Source organism: Leopardus geoffroyi, chromosome B3 (genome assembly GCF_018350155.1).
Source record: "Leopardus geoffroyi isolate Oge1 chromosome B3, O.geoffroyi_Oge1_pat1.0, whole genome shotgun sequence".
Classification (NCBI taxonomy): domain Eukaryota; kingdom Metazoa; phylum Chordata; class Mammalia; order Carnivora; family Felidae; genus Leopardus; species Leopardus geoffroyi.
The window spans coordinates 97,805,979-97,828,475 of record NC_059337.1 but is presented as its reverse complement, the minus strand read 5'-3'; the positions used below and the strand labels follow the sequence as shown (position 1 = coordinate 97,828,475).

General features: G+C 36.0%; 1 protein-coding gene across 3 annotated transcripts in view; it reads left to right on the top strand.

Moving 5' to 3' along the window:
- The window catches only part of NEMF (nuclear export mediator factor), a 57,869-nt gene that overhangs the window by 27,676 nt on the left and 7,696 nt on the right, over nucleotides 1–22,497 (top strand). For all 3 annotated transcript variants that reach the window (XM_045450910.1, XM_045450908.1, XM_045450911.1), the window contains exons 17-26: nucleotides 1,082–1,185; nucleotides 2,575–2,637; nucleotides 9,229–9,341; nucleotides 10,787–10,844; nucleotides 11,258–11,316; nucleotides 11,405–11,525; nucleotides 12,918–13,197; nucleotides 14,162–14,204; nucleotides 14,354–14,403; nucleotides 16,050–16,203. In XM_045450910.1, the coding sequence (XP_045306866.1) occupies nucleotides 1,082–1,185; nucleotides 2,575–2,637; nucleotides 9,229–9,341; nucleotides 10,787–10,844; nucleotides 11,258–11,316; nucleotides 11,405–11,525; nucleotides 12,918–13,197; nucleotides 14,162–14,204; nucleotides 14,354–14,403; nucleotides 16,050–16,203 (1,045 nt within the window). The remainder of the gene's footprint in view (nucleotides 1–1,081; nucleotides 1,186–2,574; nucleotides 2,638–9,228; nucleotides 9,342–10,786; nucleotides 10,845–11,257; nucleotides 11,317–11,404; nucleotides 11,526–12,917; nucleotides 13,198–14,161; nucleotides 14,205–14,353; nucleotides 14,404–16,049; nucleotides 16,204–22,497) is intronic.

Here is a 22,497-nt window from a genome sequence, read left to right as displayed (position 1 = left end):
ACCCTGAGATCAAGAGTCGCATGCTTCATCAACTGAGCCAGCTAGGTGCTCCAAGAAAACATTTTTAAGTGGAAAAAAGAAAGCAGTTTGCAGAATAGTGTGTGTTGTGTTTAAAAGAAAAGGTTTAGAATAAGCATTTTTTAAAGCTTTTATATGTATAAAGAAACTCTGGAGAGGGATATACAGAAAGCTAGTAACAGTGGACTTCTGTTTGATATTGGTAATGAGAACTGAAAGGGGATGCAGGATCTTAAACTATACCTTTTTTGTCTGATTTAAAACATTTCTGAACCATGTATATGTATTAATAAAAAATCAGATGAGAAAACAGGAACACAATACTTGTGCTATTATATATTTTGAGTGTTAAAAGGGAGTTTAATGCCAGTGCTTAATCTATCATTTTTAATCAGAAGTTTTTAAATTGTAGATTAAGTCAAAGAAATAGTCATATGTAATATAGAAAACATTTCTGTTCATCTCTATTTTGTCATTTTCTAAATGTTATACAAATATATACTCTTTACTTTTTATCATGATGGTATGTATTAATCATGAAAAACAAATTACTTTTTCTTTTGAGAAAAGTTAGTTTTATAGAGCAAAAATTACCTTTAGAAGTATAAAAGTATAAAGAATACCACATATGTAAGTATTCAGTTGATTCAGGACAGAGTGAGAAAACTTCTTTCTTACTTGTGGCCTCAAAAGTTAGCCAGTGCCCCACTGAAAGAAAACTAAACCTAGGGACCGTGTGACATTGTATGTTGTTGCTTTGTGTAATTCATTGTTATGTTATCCTTGAGTTTAAGAAGGGACTATATGAGAGGGAGATAAGGAGAGAACATATTTTCAAACATAGAATTTAATTACTTCTAAAGACTTTTATAAGAATATCCTTGGCCAATTTGTATGATAAGATTTCAATAAAATTCAGTTTGATGCTTTAATAAATTAAACCATCAAGTTGTCTTAACCTACAAGGTAGGATAGCGTCTTGGAATTTTGTTAGCAAAAAGGATGTGAATTAAGGTGACTATAAAGCAAAAGAATGTTAATTTTTTTTCTTTCAATTTGGTAGGTTTGAGAAATTTCTGTGGTTCGTTAGCTCAGAGAACTATTTAATTATAGGTGGAAGAGATCAGCAACAGAATGAAATGATTGTGAAAAGATACTTGACAACAGGTAGGTAAGATTTTAAAAAAATATTTTTTAGGTAAGATAAAAATTTTAAAGAATTTTGTCATATAATTGGATCAATTATTTCAATATTAGATGTAGATTTTCATCTTCTATCACAGGTTTAATTGGTAGAAGGAGTTTATCTTGATGGTTTATGGTTTGTTGAATATGCATTTTGACACTTAATCTTCACTTTAAGTGAATATTCCTAAAGTAGTAATGGTGAGCTAATCTTGCAGTGTTGGACTTTTGATTCTCTTCTACATTATAACAAAATAGCTTTCAGTCCTCCAAAGTTAGTGTGGATCAAATTTTTAAAGGTTTGTTTTTTTAGTGCGGAAGTTTGTAACTTTTTTTTCCATATTTAGAAAAAGAACTTAAGCCCTGTGGTGTATGTAAGTCTTCTCATTTATTTTTCTTTGCTGATAACAGCCACCTCGCTGTGGCTGAACCTTCACTGTGGGTATCAGAAACCAATAATCAGAACTAATCTGATACCCACTGCAGATCCCAGACCAGAAAAGAAAGCAGCAGGGATCATGGTATTCCATGGTGCTTAGGGCATGGTCTCTCTCTTCTGTAGCTTTGTTCTCTGTGAGCTCAGCTTGTGTTGGGGCAGTATGAGTTTTTCTCTTCTTTGAGTTCCAAATCCCAGACGAACTGTTGGGGCAAGCAATGGCTGCTCATTTTACTTGTTAGGAACTTTCCTTTTTCCTTAACAAAAGAGGAAAGATCTCACTCCTGCATTTGTTTGTTCATTTGTTTATTCATTGGTAGCACACACATAGAATAAAACTCACTGTTCTCACTGTGGCTTACAAGCCTCCTGGCTTCTTTCCTTCTTCATTTCTTACCATTCTTCCCTTAGTCTGACCTCTTGACTGCTCATCATACATGTCAAATATCCATGGTCCTTAGGACCTTTACATTTGCTAGATGACTCATCTCTCACCCTCCAGCAAGCTGGCCTAGACTTGCTTACATGGTAACTCAGCAAGTTTCTGAGAGAAAGGGAGGAAGCACATAAGGCCTATTAAGACCTAGGTTGAAAACTGGCACTTGGTCACAGCTGCTATATTCTGGCTAAGGCAGATCACAGGGCAGGTCCAGATTCGAGAGATTGGGAAGTGACTCCACTTGATGGGAGAAGCTTCAGGGTCACAGAGCAAAGAGGTGTGGCTAACAAGGGAGAGAGGAACTGACGATTTTAGTAATCTGCCATATTACCATTGCTGTTTCCTATAAGGAGGACTATGAGAGATCTCCTAGGGGTGGGAAATGGACTTTATATGCCTTCTTATCCCCTTTGGATTTTGAACCCATTAAAACCATTAAAAAGAAAAAAAAAAAAAGGAACAGGACTTAAAGTATTATTTCTCATTTGTCTTTAAGGGGACATTTATGTACATGCTGATCTTCATGGAGCTACTAGCTGTGTAATTAAGAATCCAACAGGTAATATATTTCTCTTTATTATTCAAAACTTTATTTATTCTCTTTATTATTCCAAACTTTAATTCAAAACTTATTATATGATAAAATTTGTTAATAGAGTTAAAGGACACTTTATTATGATAAAAGGGTCAATTCATCAACATATTTATAACTATTATAAATATATGCGCACCCAACAACAGAGCCCTAGAATACCCTTGAAGTAAAGTCTGACAGATTCAAAGAGAGAAATAGTTCAGCAATAATATTTCAGGACTTTAATACCTAACTTTAAGTCATGGATATAATAATTAGATACAAGATTGACTAGGAAATAGAAGATATGAACAAATAATTTAAATTAACTAGACCTAATACAAATCTCTGATATCCTCACCTAACAACAGTAGGCTAATTCTCAAGTGCACCTAGTATGTTCTCCAGGCTAAACCATATGATAGTCTAGAAGACAAGTCTTAATAAATTTAAAACTACTAAAATCATACGAAGTAAGTTTTCTGACCATAATGGAGTGAAATTAGAAATCACTACTAGAGGAAAATTTGGAAAATTCACAAATGTGTGGAAATTAAACAGCACAGTCATAAATAACCAGTGTCAAAGAGAAAATCATAGGGGGGTGTTAGAAAATACTTTGAGATGAGTGAAATGAAACACAGTATATCAAAATGATAGATGCAATTAAAGCAGTGCTTAGAAGTTTATAGCTGTAATGTTTATAAAAAGAGGAAACATTTCAAATCATTAACAAAAGTGTAACATTAAGATCTAGAAAAAGAAAAGCATACAACCCATAGTAAGGAACAGAAGGAATTAATAAAGATTAGAGTGGAAACAAATGCAACAGAATAGAAGAACAATAGAGAAGATCAGTGAAACCAAACTTGTTTTTTTTAAAAAAGGTCAACAAAATTAATAAAACTTTTACTGGACTGACCAAAAAAATAAGAGAAGATTCAAATTCCTAAAATTGGGAACACAAGAGGGGAAATTACTACCAACTTTGCAGAAATCAAGAAGATTAAAAGAAAAAGTGCCCTAGCTGCTTCTTATAAAACACCATTTTAGCAATACTTGTGTAGTATTCTGGGTGGCGAATGTGCAGTAAGACAGCAGAATGAAGTCCTGTCATAAATGGCTTCTTTAAATGAAGAATGAACTTTTCACTGTGATAAACATTAGTCACATCTCTAGTCTGTGTCTGGAGCATTTATTAAATAACTTTAGAAGTTACATTTGCTGGGGTGCCTGGGTGGCTCAGTCGGTTAAGTGTCCGACTTCGGCTCAGGTCATGATCTCATGGTCCGTGAGTTCGAGCCCCGCATCAGGCTCTGTGCTGACAGCTCAGAACCTGGAGCCTGTTTCACATTCTGTGTCTCCCTCTCTCTCTGCCCCTCCCCTGCTCATGCTCTGTCTCTGTCTCAAAAATAAATAAACGTTAAAAAAAAAAAAAAAGTTACATTTGCTGAGGGGGAAAAGGATTGTGAGGGCATGCTACCTACAGTTGTAGGGCAACAAATTAGATAACTTGGATGAGATGGACACATTCCTAGAAAGATACAAACTAGCTAAACTGACTCAAGGAGAAATAGAAAATCAAACAAACCTATAACAAGTAAAGAGATTGAAATAGTAATTTAAAAAAATTAAAAAAAACAAAAACAAAAAACAACCCTGCTCAGGCCCAGGTAGCTTCACTGGCAAATTCTACCAAACTTAAAGAAGATTGAACACCAGTGCTTCATAAACTCTTCCAAAAAATAGAAGAGATGGGAAAACTTCCTCACTCATTCTCTAAGCCCGGTATTACCCTCATAACAAAATCAAAGACGTCACAAGAATTGAAAACTACAGGCCAGTGTTGCTTATGAACACACACACAATTTCTCAACAAAATATTAAAAAACTGAATCCAGCAGCATATTAAAAGGATTGTACACTGTGACAAAGGGGTTTATCCCAGGAATGGTTGATTTAATGTATGAAAATTAATCAATGTATTGATAGGTGAAGGACAAAAACCACGTGATCATCTCAATGATGCAGAAAAGGCTGTTGGCAATAATCCAACACATATTTGTGATAGAAACACTCAACAAACTAGGAATATGAGGGAACTCCTGAACTTGGTGAAGGATTTTTATGGAAAACCCAGAGCTAACATCATACTTGATGGTGAAAGACTGAAAAATTTCCCCTTAACATCCAGAACAAGACAAACATGTCTGTTGTTGTCCCTTTTTTTTTTTTAATTTTTAAAAATAATCTTTTGAGGGGCGCCTGGGTGGCGCAGTCGGTTAAGCGTCCGACTTCAGCCAGGTCACGATCTCGCACTCCGTGAGTTCGAGCCCCGCGTCAGGCTCTGGGCTGATGGCTCAGAGCCTGGAGCCTGTTTCCGATTCTGTGTCTCCCTCTCTCTCTGCCCCTCCCCCGTTCATGCTCTGTCTCTCTCTGTCCCCAAAATAAATAAACGTTGAAAAAAAAAATAATCTTTTGATGCTTATTATTTATTTTTGAGAGAGAGAGAGAGAGAGACAGCAAGAGTGGGGGAGGGGCAGAGAGAGCGAGACACAGAATCTGAAGCAGGCTCCAGGCTCTGAGCTGTCAGCACAGAGCCCGATGCGGGGCTCGAACTCAAGAACCATGAGATCTTGACCTGAGCTGAAGTCAAACACTTAACCTCCTGAGCCACCAGGTGCTCCTATCCTTGTTACTTCTATTCAACCTTGTATGGATGTTCTAAGTAGACAGGCAATAAAAAGAAAAAATACCCACATTGGTAAAGACCAAGTAAAACTATTTCCATTTGCAGATGACATGATCTTATATGTTTAAAACCTCAAGGAATTCCCCCCAAATTATTAGTTAATAACTTTACAAATGTTCAGGATACATTTGTATGATATATAAAAGTCAGTTGTATTTCTGTGCACTCACAATGAACGGTACTAAAGTAAACTAATAAAACATCCATTTATAATAGCATTAAAAAAATATGAATAGGGGCGCCTGGGTGGCGCAGTCGGTTAAGCGTCCGACTTCAGCCAGGTCACGATCTCGCGGTCCGTGAGTTCGAGCCCCGCGTCAGGCTCTGGGCTGATGGCTCAGAGCCTGGAGCCTGTTTCCGATTCTGTGTCTCCCTCTCTCTCTGCCCCTCCCCCGTTCATGCTCTGTCTCTCTCTGTCCCAAAAATAAATAAACGTTGAAAAAAAAAAAAAATTTGAATAAATTCACCAAAAAGAAGTTGCAAGATATACACCCCAAATATAAAAAACATCATTGAAAGAAATTAAAGAAGACTTAAGTGGAAAGACTTTCAGTGTTTATGGATTGGAAGTCTTGATATTTTTCTGATGGCAGTACTTCCCATATTAGTCTCCAGATTTGATGTAATCTGTCAAAATTCCAGCTTCCTTTTTTTTTTTTTTTTTTTTTTTTTAACAAAGATTGATGAGTTGATCCTAAAATTCACATGAAAATGCAAAGGACCCAGGTCAGGCAAATCATGTTTAAAATGAAGAACAAAATTGGAGGACTCACACCTCTTGATTTCAAAACCTCCTGTAAAGCAACAGTAATAAAGACAGCAAGGTGTATGAGGAAGGACTGATAAATCATAGAAGCGAATTGAGAGTTCTCATTTATAGTCTGTAGACTTTGCACAAGGGTATGAAAGCCATTCAATGGGGATAGATAGAATACTGTTTTCAAAAAGTGGTGCTTGGACTAATATCCATGTACAAAAGAATAAAGTTAGACCCCTGCTTCACAGCATTTATTAAAATTAAATGCATCAAAGACGTAAGCTTAAAAGCTAATACTATAAAACTGTTACTAAGGCATAAATCTCATAATGAATCAGGAAGTCAGTCATTTCTTAGATAAGACATCAAAAGCATAAGTAACCAAAGAAAAACAGATTAATTAGACAAATCAAAATTAAAAACCTTAATTCAAAGACGCTATTAAGAAAATGAAAAGACGGTGGGGGGAGGGGGGTGGTGCCTGGGTGGCTCAGTTGGTTAAGTGCCAGACTTCAGCTCAGGTCATTATCTCATGGTTCATGGGTTTGGGCCCCACATTGGGCTTTGTGCTGACAGATCAAAGCCTGGAGCCTGCTTCAGATTCTGTGTCTCCCTCTCTCTCTACCCCTCCCCCACTCACACTCTGTCTCTCGCTGGCGCTCTCTCTCTCTCTTGAAAATAAATAAACATTAAAAAAAAAAAAAGGTGAAGAGACAACCCACAGAGTAAGAGAAAATACTGGCAAGTCATTTATCTATCTGCTAAGGAACCAGTATCCAAAGAACTCTTAAGACTCAACAACAGAAAGGGAAAAAAGTTTTTAAATGACAAACGATTCAAATAGATATTTTCCCAAATATACACGAATGGCCAGTGAGCACATAAGATCCTCAGTATCATTCATCATTAGGGAAATGCAAATCAAGACCACAAAGAGGTACCACTTCACACCCAGGAGAATAGTCGTAATAAAAAAAAATAGACAAAACGTGTGGGAAGGATGTAGAGATTGGAACCCTTATATGCTGCTGATGGGAATGGAAAATGATGTAGCCACTATGGAATAGAGTTGGCAGTTCCTCAAAAAATTGACCATAGGGGACACCTGGGTGACTCAGTTTGTTAAGCTTCCGACTTCAGCTCAGGTCATGATCTCACAGTCAGTGAGTTCAAGCACTGCATCGGGCTCTGTGCTGACAGCTCGGAGCCTGGAGCTTGCTTTGGATTCTGTGTCTCCCTCTCTCTCTGCTCCTCCCCCACTCATGCTGTGTCTCTCAAAATTGAATAAACGTTAAAAAAAAAAATTGTTTTTAATTAACCATAAAATTTGTCACCCAGCAGTTCGACTCCTAGTTATATAGACAAACTGACCACACTAAACTTGTTTGCAGATATTCCTAACAGCATTATTTATAATAGCCAAGAAATAGAAACAACCCATATGTTCATCAGTTGATAATAAACAAGTTGTATATCCATTCAATGGAATATGATTCAGTCTTAAAAAGAGATGAAGTACTGATAATTGCTGTAACAGGGATGAGCCTTGAAAACATTATGCTAGGTGAAAGAAGCCAGACATATATGATTCCATTGATACGAAATTCCAAAATTGGCAAATCCATAAACACAAAGTGTGTTAATGAGTGTCAGGGGCTGGGAAAATGGAGAATGACTATTTATGGATATAGGATTTCTTTGAGGGATAATGAAAATGTTCTGGAATTAGTGGTAATGGTTATGTAGCTTTATGAATATACTAAAGACCATTGGATTATATACTTTAAAAGGGTGAATTTTATGGTACATGAATTACATCCCAATTAAAAAGTATTTGAAATCTAATTGTGGGGATATATTATTAATATGCTCTTCATTTTGACAGTTTAGGTGATTTATAGTAATTCTGGAAGAATTCAAACTTTGACTAGGCTTTTCTAGGTGATTCTTTCTGGAATGAAGTTAGAGTTATTGACATAAGTGAGAAGGCATTTCTTCTCTGATTTGTTTTATTTACTTAGACTGTTTAAAAACCTGCTTTGTAAATATATATTTGTAATTGTTATTTTTTTATCTGGCATAACATATGCCAGTATAGTTAACATACAATGTTCTGTAAGTTTCAGGTATACGATAGTGATCCACCAATTCTGTGTATTACACCAATTCTGTGTATCTCATTAAGATAAATGTGTATTCTTAATCCCCTTCACCTATTTCACCCATCCCCCCACCCAGCTCCCCTCTGGTAACCATCTGTTTGTTCTCTTTAGTTAAGAGTCTGTTTTTTGATGGACTCTTTTTTTTTTCTTTTGTTCATTTGTTTCTTAAATTCCACATATGAGTAAAATTATATTGTATTTGTCTTTCTCTGGCTTATTTTGCTTAGCACTATACTCTATAGATCGATCCATCTATGTTGCAAATGGCAAGATTTTATTCTTGTTTATGACTGAATAATATTTCATTGTGTGTGTGAGTGTGTGTGTGTGTGTGTGTGTGTGTGTACACAACATCTTTATCTGTTCATCGATTGATGGATGCTTGGGTTGCTTCCATAATTTGGCTGTTGTAAATAATATTGAGATAAACATAGGGGTGCATATATCCTTTTGAATTAGTGTTTTCGTATTCTTTGGGTAAATACGCAGTAGTACAATTATTGGATCATATGCTGGTTGTATTTTTAATTTTTTGAGCAACCTCCATACTTTTTTTCCACAGTGGCTGCACCAGTTTACATTCCCACCGACAGTATACAAGGGTTCCTTTTTTTCCACATCCTTGCCAACACTTGTCACTTCTTGTGTTTTTGATTTTAGCCATTCTGACAGGTGTGAGGTGATAGTCCATTGTGGTTTTTGATTTGCATTTCCCTGAATGTGAGTGATGTTGTAAATATATTGTTAATAAAAATCATAACTTCATGTAATACTGAAATTAAAATGTGGTATCAGTATTTAAGATGTAAGAGGATCAAATCCATCATGTTGCATGTGATTTTCAGGTCTTGCTGTATAGAAACTCTGTACTTGGGTACTGAAGCATTGTGGTGTTTATATCACAGGAGAACCCATTCCGCCTCGGACCTTGACTGAAGCCGGCACAATGGCACTTTGCTACAGTGCTGCCTGGGATGCACGAGTTATCACTAGTGCTTGGTGGGTGTACCATCATCAGGTAATAAGGGCTGTGGTCCTTTTTCTTAATTTATTAAGAGCTATTGTGTACCAAATTTTGAGGGTATAGAAGTCAGCAAGGCAAAGTACCTACTTTGATTGAGGTGACATTTTGGTGGTGGAGAAAAACACATACATAATGTCTGGTAACAAGTGCTATAACGTTTTTTCTTTAAAGCAGAGTAGGCACTAAAGAGTGATTGGGGTTACCATTTTGAAAGTAGTGTCAGGGAAGGCCTTTCTAGGAAAGTAAGATTTGAGCAGACACCTAAAGGAAGAGAATGATTTATGCAGTTATATAAGATGAAGAGTGTTCCTCTTCATCTTTGTTGGAATTTTCTGATCTCTCTTTGGCCCTTCCTGAAAAATAGTTATATCCAGTGTTTTTTATTCATTTGGCTTTAGTAATTGTCCTTCTTTGTCGTTATTGCTGTTACTTGATACTTCACTCCATATTTGACTTAATTTTCTGTTTCACATTTTCAATAATTGCAATTGATAATGATATATTACAGGGTCTTACAGCTATACAGCAAGATAAAGAGTTCATTACTATTATCCTCCCTTAGGTTCATCTTGTATCTATTTATAGTCATTATTTTCTGCTTATACTATGATACTGTGTTTTCAGGAAATTAATATCATTTCTGGTATTATATTTTTTACCTGTTATAAAAGTGGTTTTAATTCTTTCATTGAACAGGTTTTTTAATGGTGAAATTAGTGTGCTTTTAATCCCTCCAAAAACTATGACAAAGGTACTCTCAGATTTGGGGGTTTCGCAGATAACATACAATTTTTAAATACATCATTTTATTTCCTAAAATGAAAGGTTATTTTACTACCCCCAAAACAGTATCTTAGGAAAGGACTTTATTTAGTAAATATAGTTTGTTTTTTAATTTTTTTGTTTATTTTTGAGAGAGAGAGAGAGAGTGCATGCACGCACATGTGGGGGAGGGGCAGAGAAAGAGACAGAATCTGAGGCAGGTTCCAGACTCTGAGCTGTCAGCACAGAACCTGATGCAGGATTCAAACTCACAAACCATGAGATCATGACCTGAGCCGAAGTCAAGTGCTTAATCGACTGAGCCACCCAGGTGGGCGCCCCAGTATAGTTTTATTTTAGTAAATATAGTTTTATTAAACTTTTCTTATTTTTCCTATTATATCTCAAACCAGAGGAAATGTGTCAACAAGTTCTGCCTCTAATCCATGGCATTTGAAATTTATTAATGTAGTATATCCTTCATTATTTCTTTTCTTTGTTACTGCCAATGGTATTTCTGTCTTTGAAGAGATATTTCAGTATTGAGAATTTTTACTAAATCATAAACTTTTCAGGAGATGGTGCTATTTACTTAAATATGACTTTACTTTCTTGAGTGAAAAATTTAAAAACACGTGTCTTAAGACAACAGTATGATGTGGTATTGTGTTCCTCAGGTGTCTAAAACAGCACCAACTGGAGAATATTTGACAACAGGAAGCTTCATGATACGAGGTAATGATTATGGAAACCGGTTTGAGGACCATTACTTACTAATATTTTCAGAACAGAAATTATTATGATTTCATATATGAAATCTATTATTAAATAAGGAAAATTTTGTGCTGCTGTGGCAGATTTAGCATTTGTTATGTCATCTCCATAGATATTTTTCTTGACGAGGATGTGCTTTCATATAACATGACCTTTTTTTCTAAAAGATTATTCAGGGATTGACTAACCCAAAGATGAGAGCAAGCATTCATATTTTTTCTTTCTTAATTCCTGTTCCTATACATAATGCCAAATTCTGTGTTCCTTCATGACAGAGAAAAGACCAAATAAATGTGACCATTGGTGTCAGATAATTTGTAAGCATAAAATGGAAAAAAACAATTTTTAACATTTATGTTTATTATCTTTTATAGGAAAGAAGAATTTCCTTCCTCCCTCGTATCTAATGATGGGGTTTAGTTTCCTCTTTAAGGTATCCTTCAGCTTCTTTGTTAATGTTTTTTTAAATTTTCTTTAGTCTTACCTAAAGTTTCATCAGTGAAAAATAACTATTTCCATAGGTAGATGAGTCTTGTATTTGGAGACATCGGGGTGAAAGAAAAGTCAGAGTGCAGGATGAAGACATGGAAACATTGGCAAGTTGCACACGTGAACTCATATCAGAAGAAATGGAACAACTAGGTAGTTTACAGATTTTAATAAAGTAGCTTATAGTGTTACCTTTTGTCTAGTTTTGCTTCTGAATTCTTAGAAGATCGTATCTACTTTGGGATAATTGAAATTTCAAAAATACAGTTGCTGTCAATTTTACTGAATTTTGTTTTTGGAAATGTTAAACATACTTGTTCTAATGAATTATAAAGTATTTAATTGGACCATAACTACTATATAAACAAATGTAGTAAAACTTCGGTATTTAATGGGTCATATGTAAATGTGTTCAGCAAAGATAGACTCAGGTATTTGTGAATGAGCATTTACTTTTGGATTTAATAATTAGAACTTATACAGAGATGAATTTATAATAAGTAGAATTTCTCATGTGAGACTTTGGCTTGATGTAATAATACATTTGCTTCAAGGAGAGAGCAACTGTGGTTGCTGGAATAAATTTACTCACCTACCTGAAGGAATAGGGAAAGTATGCCCACTGTTTTACTTTTACAGTTATTCTTTTTCCTAGGGTCATTCTTCTTTAGGAGTAATATTGCGGCTTCATTTATGACTACTGTTGTATCACAAGATTTTATTTTTTTGAATTTTCACAATGTTTCTGACACTGTACAAAGTTCTTTACGTTATTTTTATTTTTTGTTGTTGTTGTTTAACATTTATTCATTTTTGAAAGGCAGAGAGAGACAGAGTGCGAATGGGGGAGGGGCAGAGAGAGAGGGAGACGCAGAAACAGAAGCAGGCTCCAGGCTTCGAGCTATCAGCACAGAGCCCAACGCGGGGCTCGAACTCATGGACTGCAAGATCATGACCTGAGTCGAAGTCGGCCACTTAACCGACTGAGCCACCCAGGCGCCCCTATTTACATTATTCTTAACTGAATTCTCACAACCGTCTTTGTCAGATGGTGATGGCATCTCCTTTTATTAGGGAGCCAATTAGGTAATATTATTACTAGACACTGTTTGTTTTGCAAAGGTATGAATACCTTCTGTGTGCCAATTATATTGCATGTATTGTCTCATTTCACTTCTCATGTGCAAATTACAATAACAGCAGTAGAATTTATGGAATTACTTTTCCTGTCCTCCTCTTTGGAAATACCTAACCAAGACAAGTTAAAGTTTTCGTTATAGAAATGGTTGCATTGTCCAAGATATTTATTGTGGTAAAGTATCTCGGAGAGCATTTATTCCAACCAGTTCATGATACAAGAGAATCCTTTTTTGTCTGAGTACCCTTTGGGGATGTGATCAGGCTTTTGTTTTTTTTTTTTTTTTTGGTGATGTCTTGGAGACACAGAGAGTCAACAGAATATTATTGTTTTTGAAGTTTTCAAGGTAATCCTCTAGGTTTGTTATGGTGATAGCACTCTGACTTTTCTTAATGATGATTCTACAGACGGAGGTGACAGTAGCAGTGACGAAGATAAAGAGGAATCACACGAAACTCCTGTGGAAGTGGAGCTTATGAGTCAGGTTGACCAGGAGGATATCACTATTCACAGTGGTGGAGATGAGCTAAATGATGAAATAATTCAGGAAGAGAGCTCGGAAGATGAAGGAGAATCTGAAGAAGTGGTAAAAGATCAGGAACCTGTTGCTGAAATGATGGATGAAGGTGAAGACACATTAAATTATCCTGACACTACCATTGATTTGTCCCACCTTCAATCTCAAAGGTAATTAAAACCTATTATAGCTGGGAATGATGGAAAAGTTAATCCTTACAAAGATAATAACATGATTGACTTCAGTACTTTTACCCTCCACTGTCCAACAGTCTTATTATCTTTTTACTGTTTGATTGGGGGGTAGATCTCTGTAAAGAAATTTCGAGGACCCAGTGTAGAAAAATACAGTAAATATGAAAATGGCCAAAGTAGGTCAAAATAGAAACAAGTAAATGAATATAAATGCTAATAATGTAAGAGAGGCAGTTCCATTAAAAAAAATATATATAGGTGTTTTAATCTTTAATGTCTTATTGATCACCAGGTAAACAATAACATAGTTCTGAAAGCTCTATCACTGGAGTAATTAGGAACACCTTAGGAGTCTGACCAGAATTGGGTCTTAGGGGGTGTCATAGGGTAACTTACTCTGTGTCTCAGCTTAAGTTTCATTCTCTGTGAAAATGGAATGTTACTCCTTTCATTGGGTTTTGGTGAAGATTATTTGTATATAAAGCATCTGGCAGTGCCTGGGACATAGTAAGTGTTCAATACATGTCTGCTATTTAAGAATATATTTAGAAGTGTGAGATGAGCAACTTGATTATGTTTTTTAAAATTTTGTCAATGTTTGAAAGTTTGTAGGATTGCCAGTAATTAAGCGTATGATACGGGAATGTTTGCAGACTTTAAAATTTTTTTTTTTTTTTTCAACGTTTATTTATTTTTGGGACAGAGAGAGACAGAGCATGAACGGGGGAGGGGCAGAGAGAGAGGGAGACACAGAATCGGAAACAGGCTCCAGGCTCTGAGTCATCAGCCCAGAGCCTGACGCGGGGCTCGAACTCACGGAGTGCGAGATCGTGACCTGGCTGAAGTCGGACGCTTAACCGACTGCGCCACCCAGGCGCCCCAGCAGACTTTAAATGAATGCCTTTTACAACCTAGTAGATGCCTCGTTCTGTTTTCATAGGTCCCTCCAGAAATTGGCTTCAAAAGAAGAATCTTCTAGTATGGTAAGCTGTTTTCAAAGTTCTGTGAAGAACATCATGTTCTTCTCAATGAGTAATTTTGTACTTTTTAATTTTACTTTCTGAAAAATTAATAGTAGTGATGTTATTGTTTGTATTTGCTTGTGTTTTTTTTTTTGTTTTAATTTTAATAGAGTGACAGTAAATTACAGAGCCGGAGACATTTGTCAGCCAAGGAAAGAAGGTAAACATATTTGTGTTATCTAACTGAAAAGCATATAATTTTTTTTCTTACCGACAGTTCAGTTATGACAGATCACTTGGCTATTCCAAAGACTTCCCTTATTAAAATTACCAAGATTTAGCATAAACCTTGTTTAGTTCTTAATATTCAGCTCTCATAGGTTTTTCTGTTTTAGAGCCCTGATCTGTCACTACAATCAGTTATATAGGTAAAGAAACGTGAGTGAGACCCTTTGTTACGTAAATATATGCAATAGCGATTGCAGTGCATTAAATTGACTGGTTCTAGGATAATATTGACAGGAATACTTGAAAATAACTAGGAAAGTTTTATTTAATAAAAAGACTTTTTTTCTTTTTCTTTTTTTTTTTTTTTTTAACATAGCAGGCCTCGGAAGGCAAGTAGAAAGGGGGAAGCAGAAGGAAAGAAACAACTATAGGGTAAAAGAAAAAAACCCACTATAGGGCTAAAAAAAAAAAAAAAAGAAAAAAGAAAAAGGCTATACAGCTAGTAAAGCACTCTAGAGACCCTAGGGTGGAGTGGACGATAGGCCTTTTTGTTTAACGAAGGTAGTCATGAAACAGTTTCAGTGATCTCTCTGAGGACATGGCACTATGCTAGATACTGAGTATACAAAGAGGTAAAATATAAAATGTGTGCCTTCGAGAAGTTTTTGAGTCCTGGATCAGGAAAGAGCCATATGGTAGGGATACAGTAGTTCAGGGGTAAGAAATTGCTATGAGTTCAGGTGTTTTGGGAAATACCATCATAAGTATACCTTAAAAATGTGTTAGAACTTATTTATAGGTAAATGAAGGTAAGATGGTCAGAGATTCAGAAGAAAATAAGCATGAACAGAACAGGGCACGGAATTGGAAATATTACACATAGTGCTTTGGGGAAATGATAGACTGAGGTGAAAGGAGCAAAAAGTTCATGTTTGTGAACTGGTAGATGGTAAGATTGGCAAAGTGAATTTGGACCAAAAGTGGAGAAGTTATTAGAATGATAAATTAAGGATTTTTGGACTTTCTCCTGAAAGTGATGAGCACTTTTGGGAGACTTTAAATGGGAATGTAATATAGGTAGGAAGACTAGAAGTTCACATAGAGCAGATTATGGGGAAACACTGGAGGAAGGTCTAGATAGGAAGTGATGAGGACCTGGACTAGACAGTGGCAGTGGGGATAAAAAGATTGCACATGAAAAATAGCATAGTAATAGAATTTCCCCCTCCTCCTTAATCTGCATATTTTTATCCATTATTTATTCAACTAACCTGGCAACAGATATTTTATTGAATATTTAAGATCGGTCAAGGCCATGCTAACTTAAGACTACAGATCCCAGTGCCTGGCCATTAAGGTGTGGAGGGACTGAATGTGGTTACTGAGTAAGGATAAGTAAAGGGTGTAACGGTGTATTAAGCCTGGCTGACAGAATGATAAATCCATGAACAAAAAATTTTCAACTTTTTCCAGTGTGACGATTTGTGCTTCTTTTATAGTGTAGCCTGGTGGTTATGAAGTTAAGCAGGAGCCATGATCTTTTACATATTGTACATGTTCTCCTTCCCCTGTACTATTTTAAGGCACTAAAGATTTGAAATTCAAAGAATTAGATGTTCCCATTTCATTTATGTGTAGGGAAATGAAGAAGAAAAAGCTTCCAAGTGACTCAGGGGATTTAGAAGTGATAGAGGTAAAGGACAAAGAAAAAGAAAATGCTCTACACATTGAAACTCATCAGAACACAAGCAAAAGTGTCCCAGCTGTGCAGCCAATGAAGCGAGGACAAAAGGTAATAAAACTTGGGAGTGAACTGTTAAACTTAGTATTCCTTGGCTCACAAATGAAGTTATGAGGCTCTTAATTTTTTTAAAGTTTAAGCGAAACAAAAGATGTAGGCAAAAAAATAATCCTATGTGAGTTTCTTTGAAAATTAGTTAAAAAGAGACAAGGCTTGGGGAACATGGAGATCACTGTTCTATGTTCCTTGAAGATCATCTAGATACAAGCTCTCATTTTATGTAGAAGAAGAATTAGAAGATTGTGATTTGCTAGTGACACTCTGCTAGTAACAGCTGGTGCTGGTCATTAGTGATATTTAGTGATATTTGTTTTTTTTCAAATATTAATGAGATTTTGGTTAGAGGTCCTGTATTTCTTATTAAAGGTGGATAATGAAGGAAGAGGTAGTAGATACAGAATATACTTTAAAAAATGCTGTAGCAGTGTAAAAAGAGGAAATTATGAGCTAATATGTATCCATTTATCACTATAAAAATTAAATTCCTTTGAAATCTTTTTTTTTTTTTTAATTTTTTTTTTTTTCAACGTTTATTTATTTTTGGGACAGTGAGAGACAGAGCATGAACAGGGGAGGGGCAGAGAGAGGGAGACACAGAATCGGAAACAGGCTCCAGGCTCTGAGCCATCCTCCCAGAGCCCGACGCGGGGCTCGAACTCCCGGACCGCGAGATCGTGACCTGGCTGAAGTCGGACGCTTAACCGACTGCGCCACCCAGGCGCCCCTCCTTTGAAATCTTAATAAAGGTCATGTTTTATGATTTTCCCTCCATCCATAGTGGTCACAATTTCCTGGATTTTTTTTCCAGTGGACCTCAAAAAAATAAAGGGACATGCTGAGCATATGGAAGAGAAGAATATAATTCTCCTCATATTAATAGGTACATTCAGGGGCACCTGGGTGGCTCAGTCGGTTAAGCCACCGACTCTCAATTTGGCTCAGGTCATGATCTCATGGTTTGTGAGTTCGAGCTCACATTGGGTTCTGCACTATGACAGTGTGGAACCTGCTTGGGATACTCTCTCCCTCTCTTTCTCTTTGCCTACCGTGCATGCTCTCTCAAAGTAAATAAACTTGTACATTCAACATGACTTTAATCACAATTGAGATTTTAACTTACTTGATAAAATAATTCTAAAGTTCATTTCAAAGAGTAAATATTAGAGAGTTGCTAAGGAAATCTTGAAAAAGAAGATTGAAGAGGGATTTCCTTACTAGGTAGTAAAACATTTCATGTTAGAACTATTAAAACAGTATGGTATTAACATAGAAAAAGCCAAATACAAAAAGTGAAACTGAATAAAATCTAGACATAAGACCTTAACTGTAATATTTAAACATTTAGTATGTGATAAAATACTATTACAGATTATTGGGGAAAGTATCAAATACTCAAAATTAGTGGTTAGTCATGTTAAAAAAAAATAATTCCAGGTGACAAAAAGAACCATTTATAAAATGGAAAGACCAATGGCAAATGTGAAAAAAAAAAAAGTGATAAAAGGAAATTCCACCCATCAAATTAATAGAAAACGTGTATTCAGTCATTCAGTAAATGTTTGAGTGCACACCATGGGAATTCCCATCAAGAGTCCTAACAACGTATTGACCCTTTGACTCAGCAATTCTACCTTTAGGAATTTATCCTAAAAAAATCATGTGCATGCACTAGCATAAGAATATTCATCAGGTTGATATTTGTAATTGCAAAAAACAAACCGAAAATTGAAAAAAATCTTAAATGCCCAACAACATAAAATAACATGGTGCTTTCATACAATGAAATATTCTGCAGATAAAGTTCCAAGGCAAATCCTGAGGATCTTTATTAAAAGACATTGAAGTTTTAGATAATTTTGTGGAGAACTTTCATCTTTACCACATTGAGTTTACCTGTCCTTGAATGTGACTATAGTCTTGTAAGAATATTTTATAGTCTTCAGTAAAGATATATTTTCCCATAGAGTTTTATACATCTTATCTGTTCCTGCTTATAATTTTTCTTACTTTTTGTTAATGGTATATTTTTAAAACTTTCACTTCCTATCATTACTGGTTTGTGGGGAGATGATTTTCTTACATTGATTTAGTATTAGGTAATCTTACTGTACATTTTAGTATTCCATTTGTAGGCAGCATTAGTGTCTCCAAATAATGGCTTTTCTTCTAATCCTAATATCTATTACTTCTGTTTTTTGCATTGGCTCAAACATTAGTACAGTGTTGCATAGAAGTAATAATAGTGTGTATCTTTGTTAATTATACATTAAAGGGACTGTTGCTAAGATTTTTATCATCGTGGGATGTTTCCTGGGAGTTGTTGGTTGGTAGATAGCCTTTATGAAGGGTTATTTTTAATATTAAATTTATTGAATGCCTTTTCTGCATTTTTCTTTTACTTCCTTATGCTTTTTCTTCCCTTAGTTAATGTGGTAAATTACTTAAGAAAATCGATTAAATTGGCCTCTGATTTTTCATACTGCCCTTGGGGTTTTGCTATCTAGGTTATACCAGTTTCATAAAATAAGTTTGGAAGGTTTTCCTTTTTCTGCTCTCTAGAACTTTGTATAAAATGGAGATCGTTCCTTGAAATGTGATAGATAGCGTTTGCTTATAACTGGACCTGGTATTTTGGCAGTTTGTGCGTCGGTTTTTAAGTATAGTAAAACTTTGGTTTGTGAGCATTATCGGTTCTGGAAATATGCTTGTTATCCAAAGCACTTTGTAATCAGGAAATTTGTGATCATGTGACATTCGGTGTCACGTAATACTCGTGTTGCAAGACATCGCTCATTTATCAAGTTAAAATTTATTAGAAATGTTTGCTTGTCTTGTGGAACACATGCAGAACAGGTTACTTGCAATGCAAGGTTTTACTTTTACTTTGTACCAGCTACCCTGCTAGGTACTGCACATTCAGTGGTAAACAAGAAAGACCAAATTTCTGCCTTCGTTATACAAAATACCAATTTTGGGAAGAAGTCACGTACACGAAGATCATATTGTTCATCCCCCTCTCTTGGTTTCTGTACTTTACTTTTGGCTCTTTACTTTTTTAATTTACATCCAAATTAGTTAGCATATAGTGTGACAATGATTTCAGGAGTAGATTCCTTAGTGCCCCTTATCCATTTAGCCCACCCCCCCCCAACAACCCGTCCAGTAACCCTCAGTTTGTTCTCTATATTTATGAGTCTCTTCTGTTTTGTCCCCCCTCCTTGTTTTTATATCTGTTTCCCTTCCCATATGTTCATCTGTTTTGTCTTTTAAAGTCCTCAGATGAGTGAAGTCATATGATTTTTGTCTTTCTCTAATTTCACTTAGCATAATACCCTCCAGTTCCATCCACGTAGTTGCAAATGGCAAGACTTCATTCTTTTTGATTGCTGAGTAATACTCCATTGTGTGTGTGTATACACACACACACACACACACACACACACACACCACATCTTCTTTTTCCATTCATCCATCGACGGACATTTGGGCTCTTTCCATACTTTGGCTATTGTTGATAGTGCTGCTATAAACATGGGGGTGCACGTGTCCCTTAGAAACAGCATACCTGTATCCCTTGGATAAATGCCTACTAGTGCAATTGCTGAGTCATAGGGTAGTTCTATTTTTAGTTTTTTGAGGAACCTCCATACTGTTTTCCAGAGAGGCTGCACCAGTAACTTGTTCTGTGAGTGTTTCACAAGAGCAGCACACATTTCTAATAAATTTTAGCTAATGATAAACGAGCAATATCTTGGAATATGAGTAGTATGTGATGCTGGATCACAATGGAGCCAATGGTTCTTGAAATTCACTTTGATATACAAGTGCTTAGACATTAAAAAAAAAAGGAGGGGGGGTGCACCTAGGTGGCTCAGTTGGCCAAGCGGCCTTCTTCAGCTCAGGTCACAGTCCCATGGTCTGAGTTCAAGCCCTGTGTCGGGCTCTGTGATGACAGCTCAGACCCTGGAGCCTGCTTTGGATTCTGTGTCTCTCTCTCTCTGCCCCTCCCTGCTTGCACTGTCTCTCTCTCAAAAATAAATAAAACATTAAAACAAAAAATATACAAGTGCTTAGGACTATAAGCATGTATATGGAACAGATTATGCTCTGAAACCAAAGTTGTACTGTATATGCTAATTAAATTTTTTCCAGTGATGATAGGTCCATTCAGTTTTGTTTCTTCAAAGTTGAGTTTCGTAACTTCTGTTTTCCAAACTGTTCTGTTCATTGGGTTTTCCATTTCTTGGTTCATTTTCATGATAATATTGTTCATTTTACTGTCAGGTTAAAAAGAAATTTTTTTTTTAATGCTTTTACTTTTTTTGAGAGAGAGTGCAAGTGGGGGAGGGGCAGAGAGAGAGGGAGACACAGAATCTGAAGCAGGCTCCAGGCTCCAAGCTGTCAGCACAGAGCCACGAACCGTGAGATCATGACCTGAGCTGAAGTCGGACGATCAATAGACTGAGCCATCCAGGCGCCCCTTTCAGGGTTGTTTTTGTTTTTGTTTTTGAGGCATAATGTACATACAGTAAAATACACAAATCTAGACTGTTTAGATCAGTGAATTTTTAAACACACATGTATCTGTGAAGCCACCATCATGTGATACTTAAATGTTTCCAGTACTCTTCCAGAAAGCCCACACTTGCGCCTAATTAGTATTCCCACCAAAAAAAAAAAAAAATCTTAATCGCTGTTGTGTATAGCTAAGAGTTGAATGCTGATTTATAGCATTCATGTTGTGTTTGGCTTTAGTAGATAACTACCAGTTTTCTGGAGTACTTCACCAATTTCCTCTCAAGCAGAATATCCGAATTATAATTGTTCTGCATTGTAACATTTGGTATCGTCAGGGGTCTTTTGGTCATTCAAGCATGTATATACCACAGTCTTATTCTGGCTTTAATTTGTATGACCCTGAATACTAATGATATTGAACACTTTTTCATGTTTATTAGACATCTGTCCTCTTTTTAAGTGCCCAGTTGTAAAAATTAGGTTGTCCAGTTTTGTCATTAATGTATATGAGTTCTTTGAAATTCTGAATATAGGTCTTTTCTTGGATGTATAGGTTAGAAATACTTTTCAGGCTTCCTTTTTTTATTTTTTTATTTTAGGCAGAGAGGGACCTCTTGAGCTGGAGAGAGAGGGGCAGAGGGAGAAACAGAATCCCAAGCAGGCTCCATGCTCATCAAGGGCCCCAACACAGGGCTTGATTCCATGACCCTGGGATCATGACCCAAGCCAAAATTGAGTGTCAGATGCTCAGCTCACTGAGCCACCAGGCACCCTCAGTCTTGCTTTTTTTTCATGTGTTTTTGATGAGCAGCATCTGTTAATTTTAATGAAATCTGAATCATCAATCTTTTATAGTTTTTTTTGTGTCCTGTTTAAAGAAATCTTTTTGTAAAGATTTTACAAGATTTATAAGATCTTGTAAAATTTGTATTTGGGCCCCAGCTAAGATTAATAAAGACAAAAATAAAATCTTTGGAGGTCAGGCCTAGATGTCTGTTTTTAAAAATTACTAGACGAAAAAAAAAATTACTAGGTGATTTGGAAGTGTAGCCCAGGTAAAAGGTAAAGATTAAAGCCAGTTTGTTGAGAAAATTCAAAGCCTTAAGTGCCTTGCCTTTATCCAGACTAGCTTTGCTGCCTTGTTTCCTGTTCTTCCTCTATATGTATATCCTGACTCCAACCAAATGCAATAACTTGCTGTTAGTATACTGTCCTGTTTTTACCTTATAATACTGCTTTTTATATAATCCCTGATACTATAAAATTTACTTAAGACTTTCAAGTTTTACTTTATTTCTTCCCCACAGTTCTTGCTTAAGCTGAAAGAAATTTCTTTCTCTGAAGTATCTTAGGAATAATGTTTGCATTTAGAATATGTTGCATTAATTTATCCTTGCTCTTATATGTATTTTTTTCTACCAAATGGTAAACTCCTTGAGGCTGAGGACTATGGTTTATCCATCTTCTTGGCCTCCATGTTGTTTATTATAATGGTACCTTGCTTGGTAACCATTTCTGACAGAGAATAGGAGCACCTTTTTTTTTTTTTTTTTTTTTAATTTTTTTTTTTAATGTTTATTTTTGAGAGAGAGAGAGAGAGAGACAGAGCTCAAGAAGGGAAGGGCCAGAGAGAGAGGGAGACACAGAATCCGAAGCAGGCTCCAGGCTCGGAGCTGTCAGCACAGAGCCCGATGTGGGGCTCGAACTCACAGACTGCAAGATCATGACCTGAGCCGAAGTCGGACGCTCAACCGACTGAGCCACCCA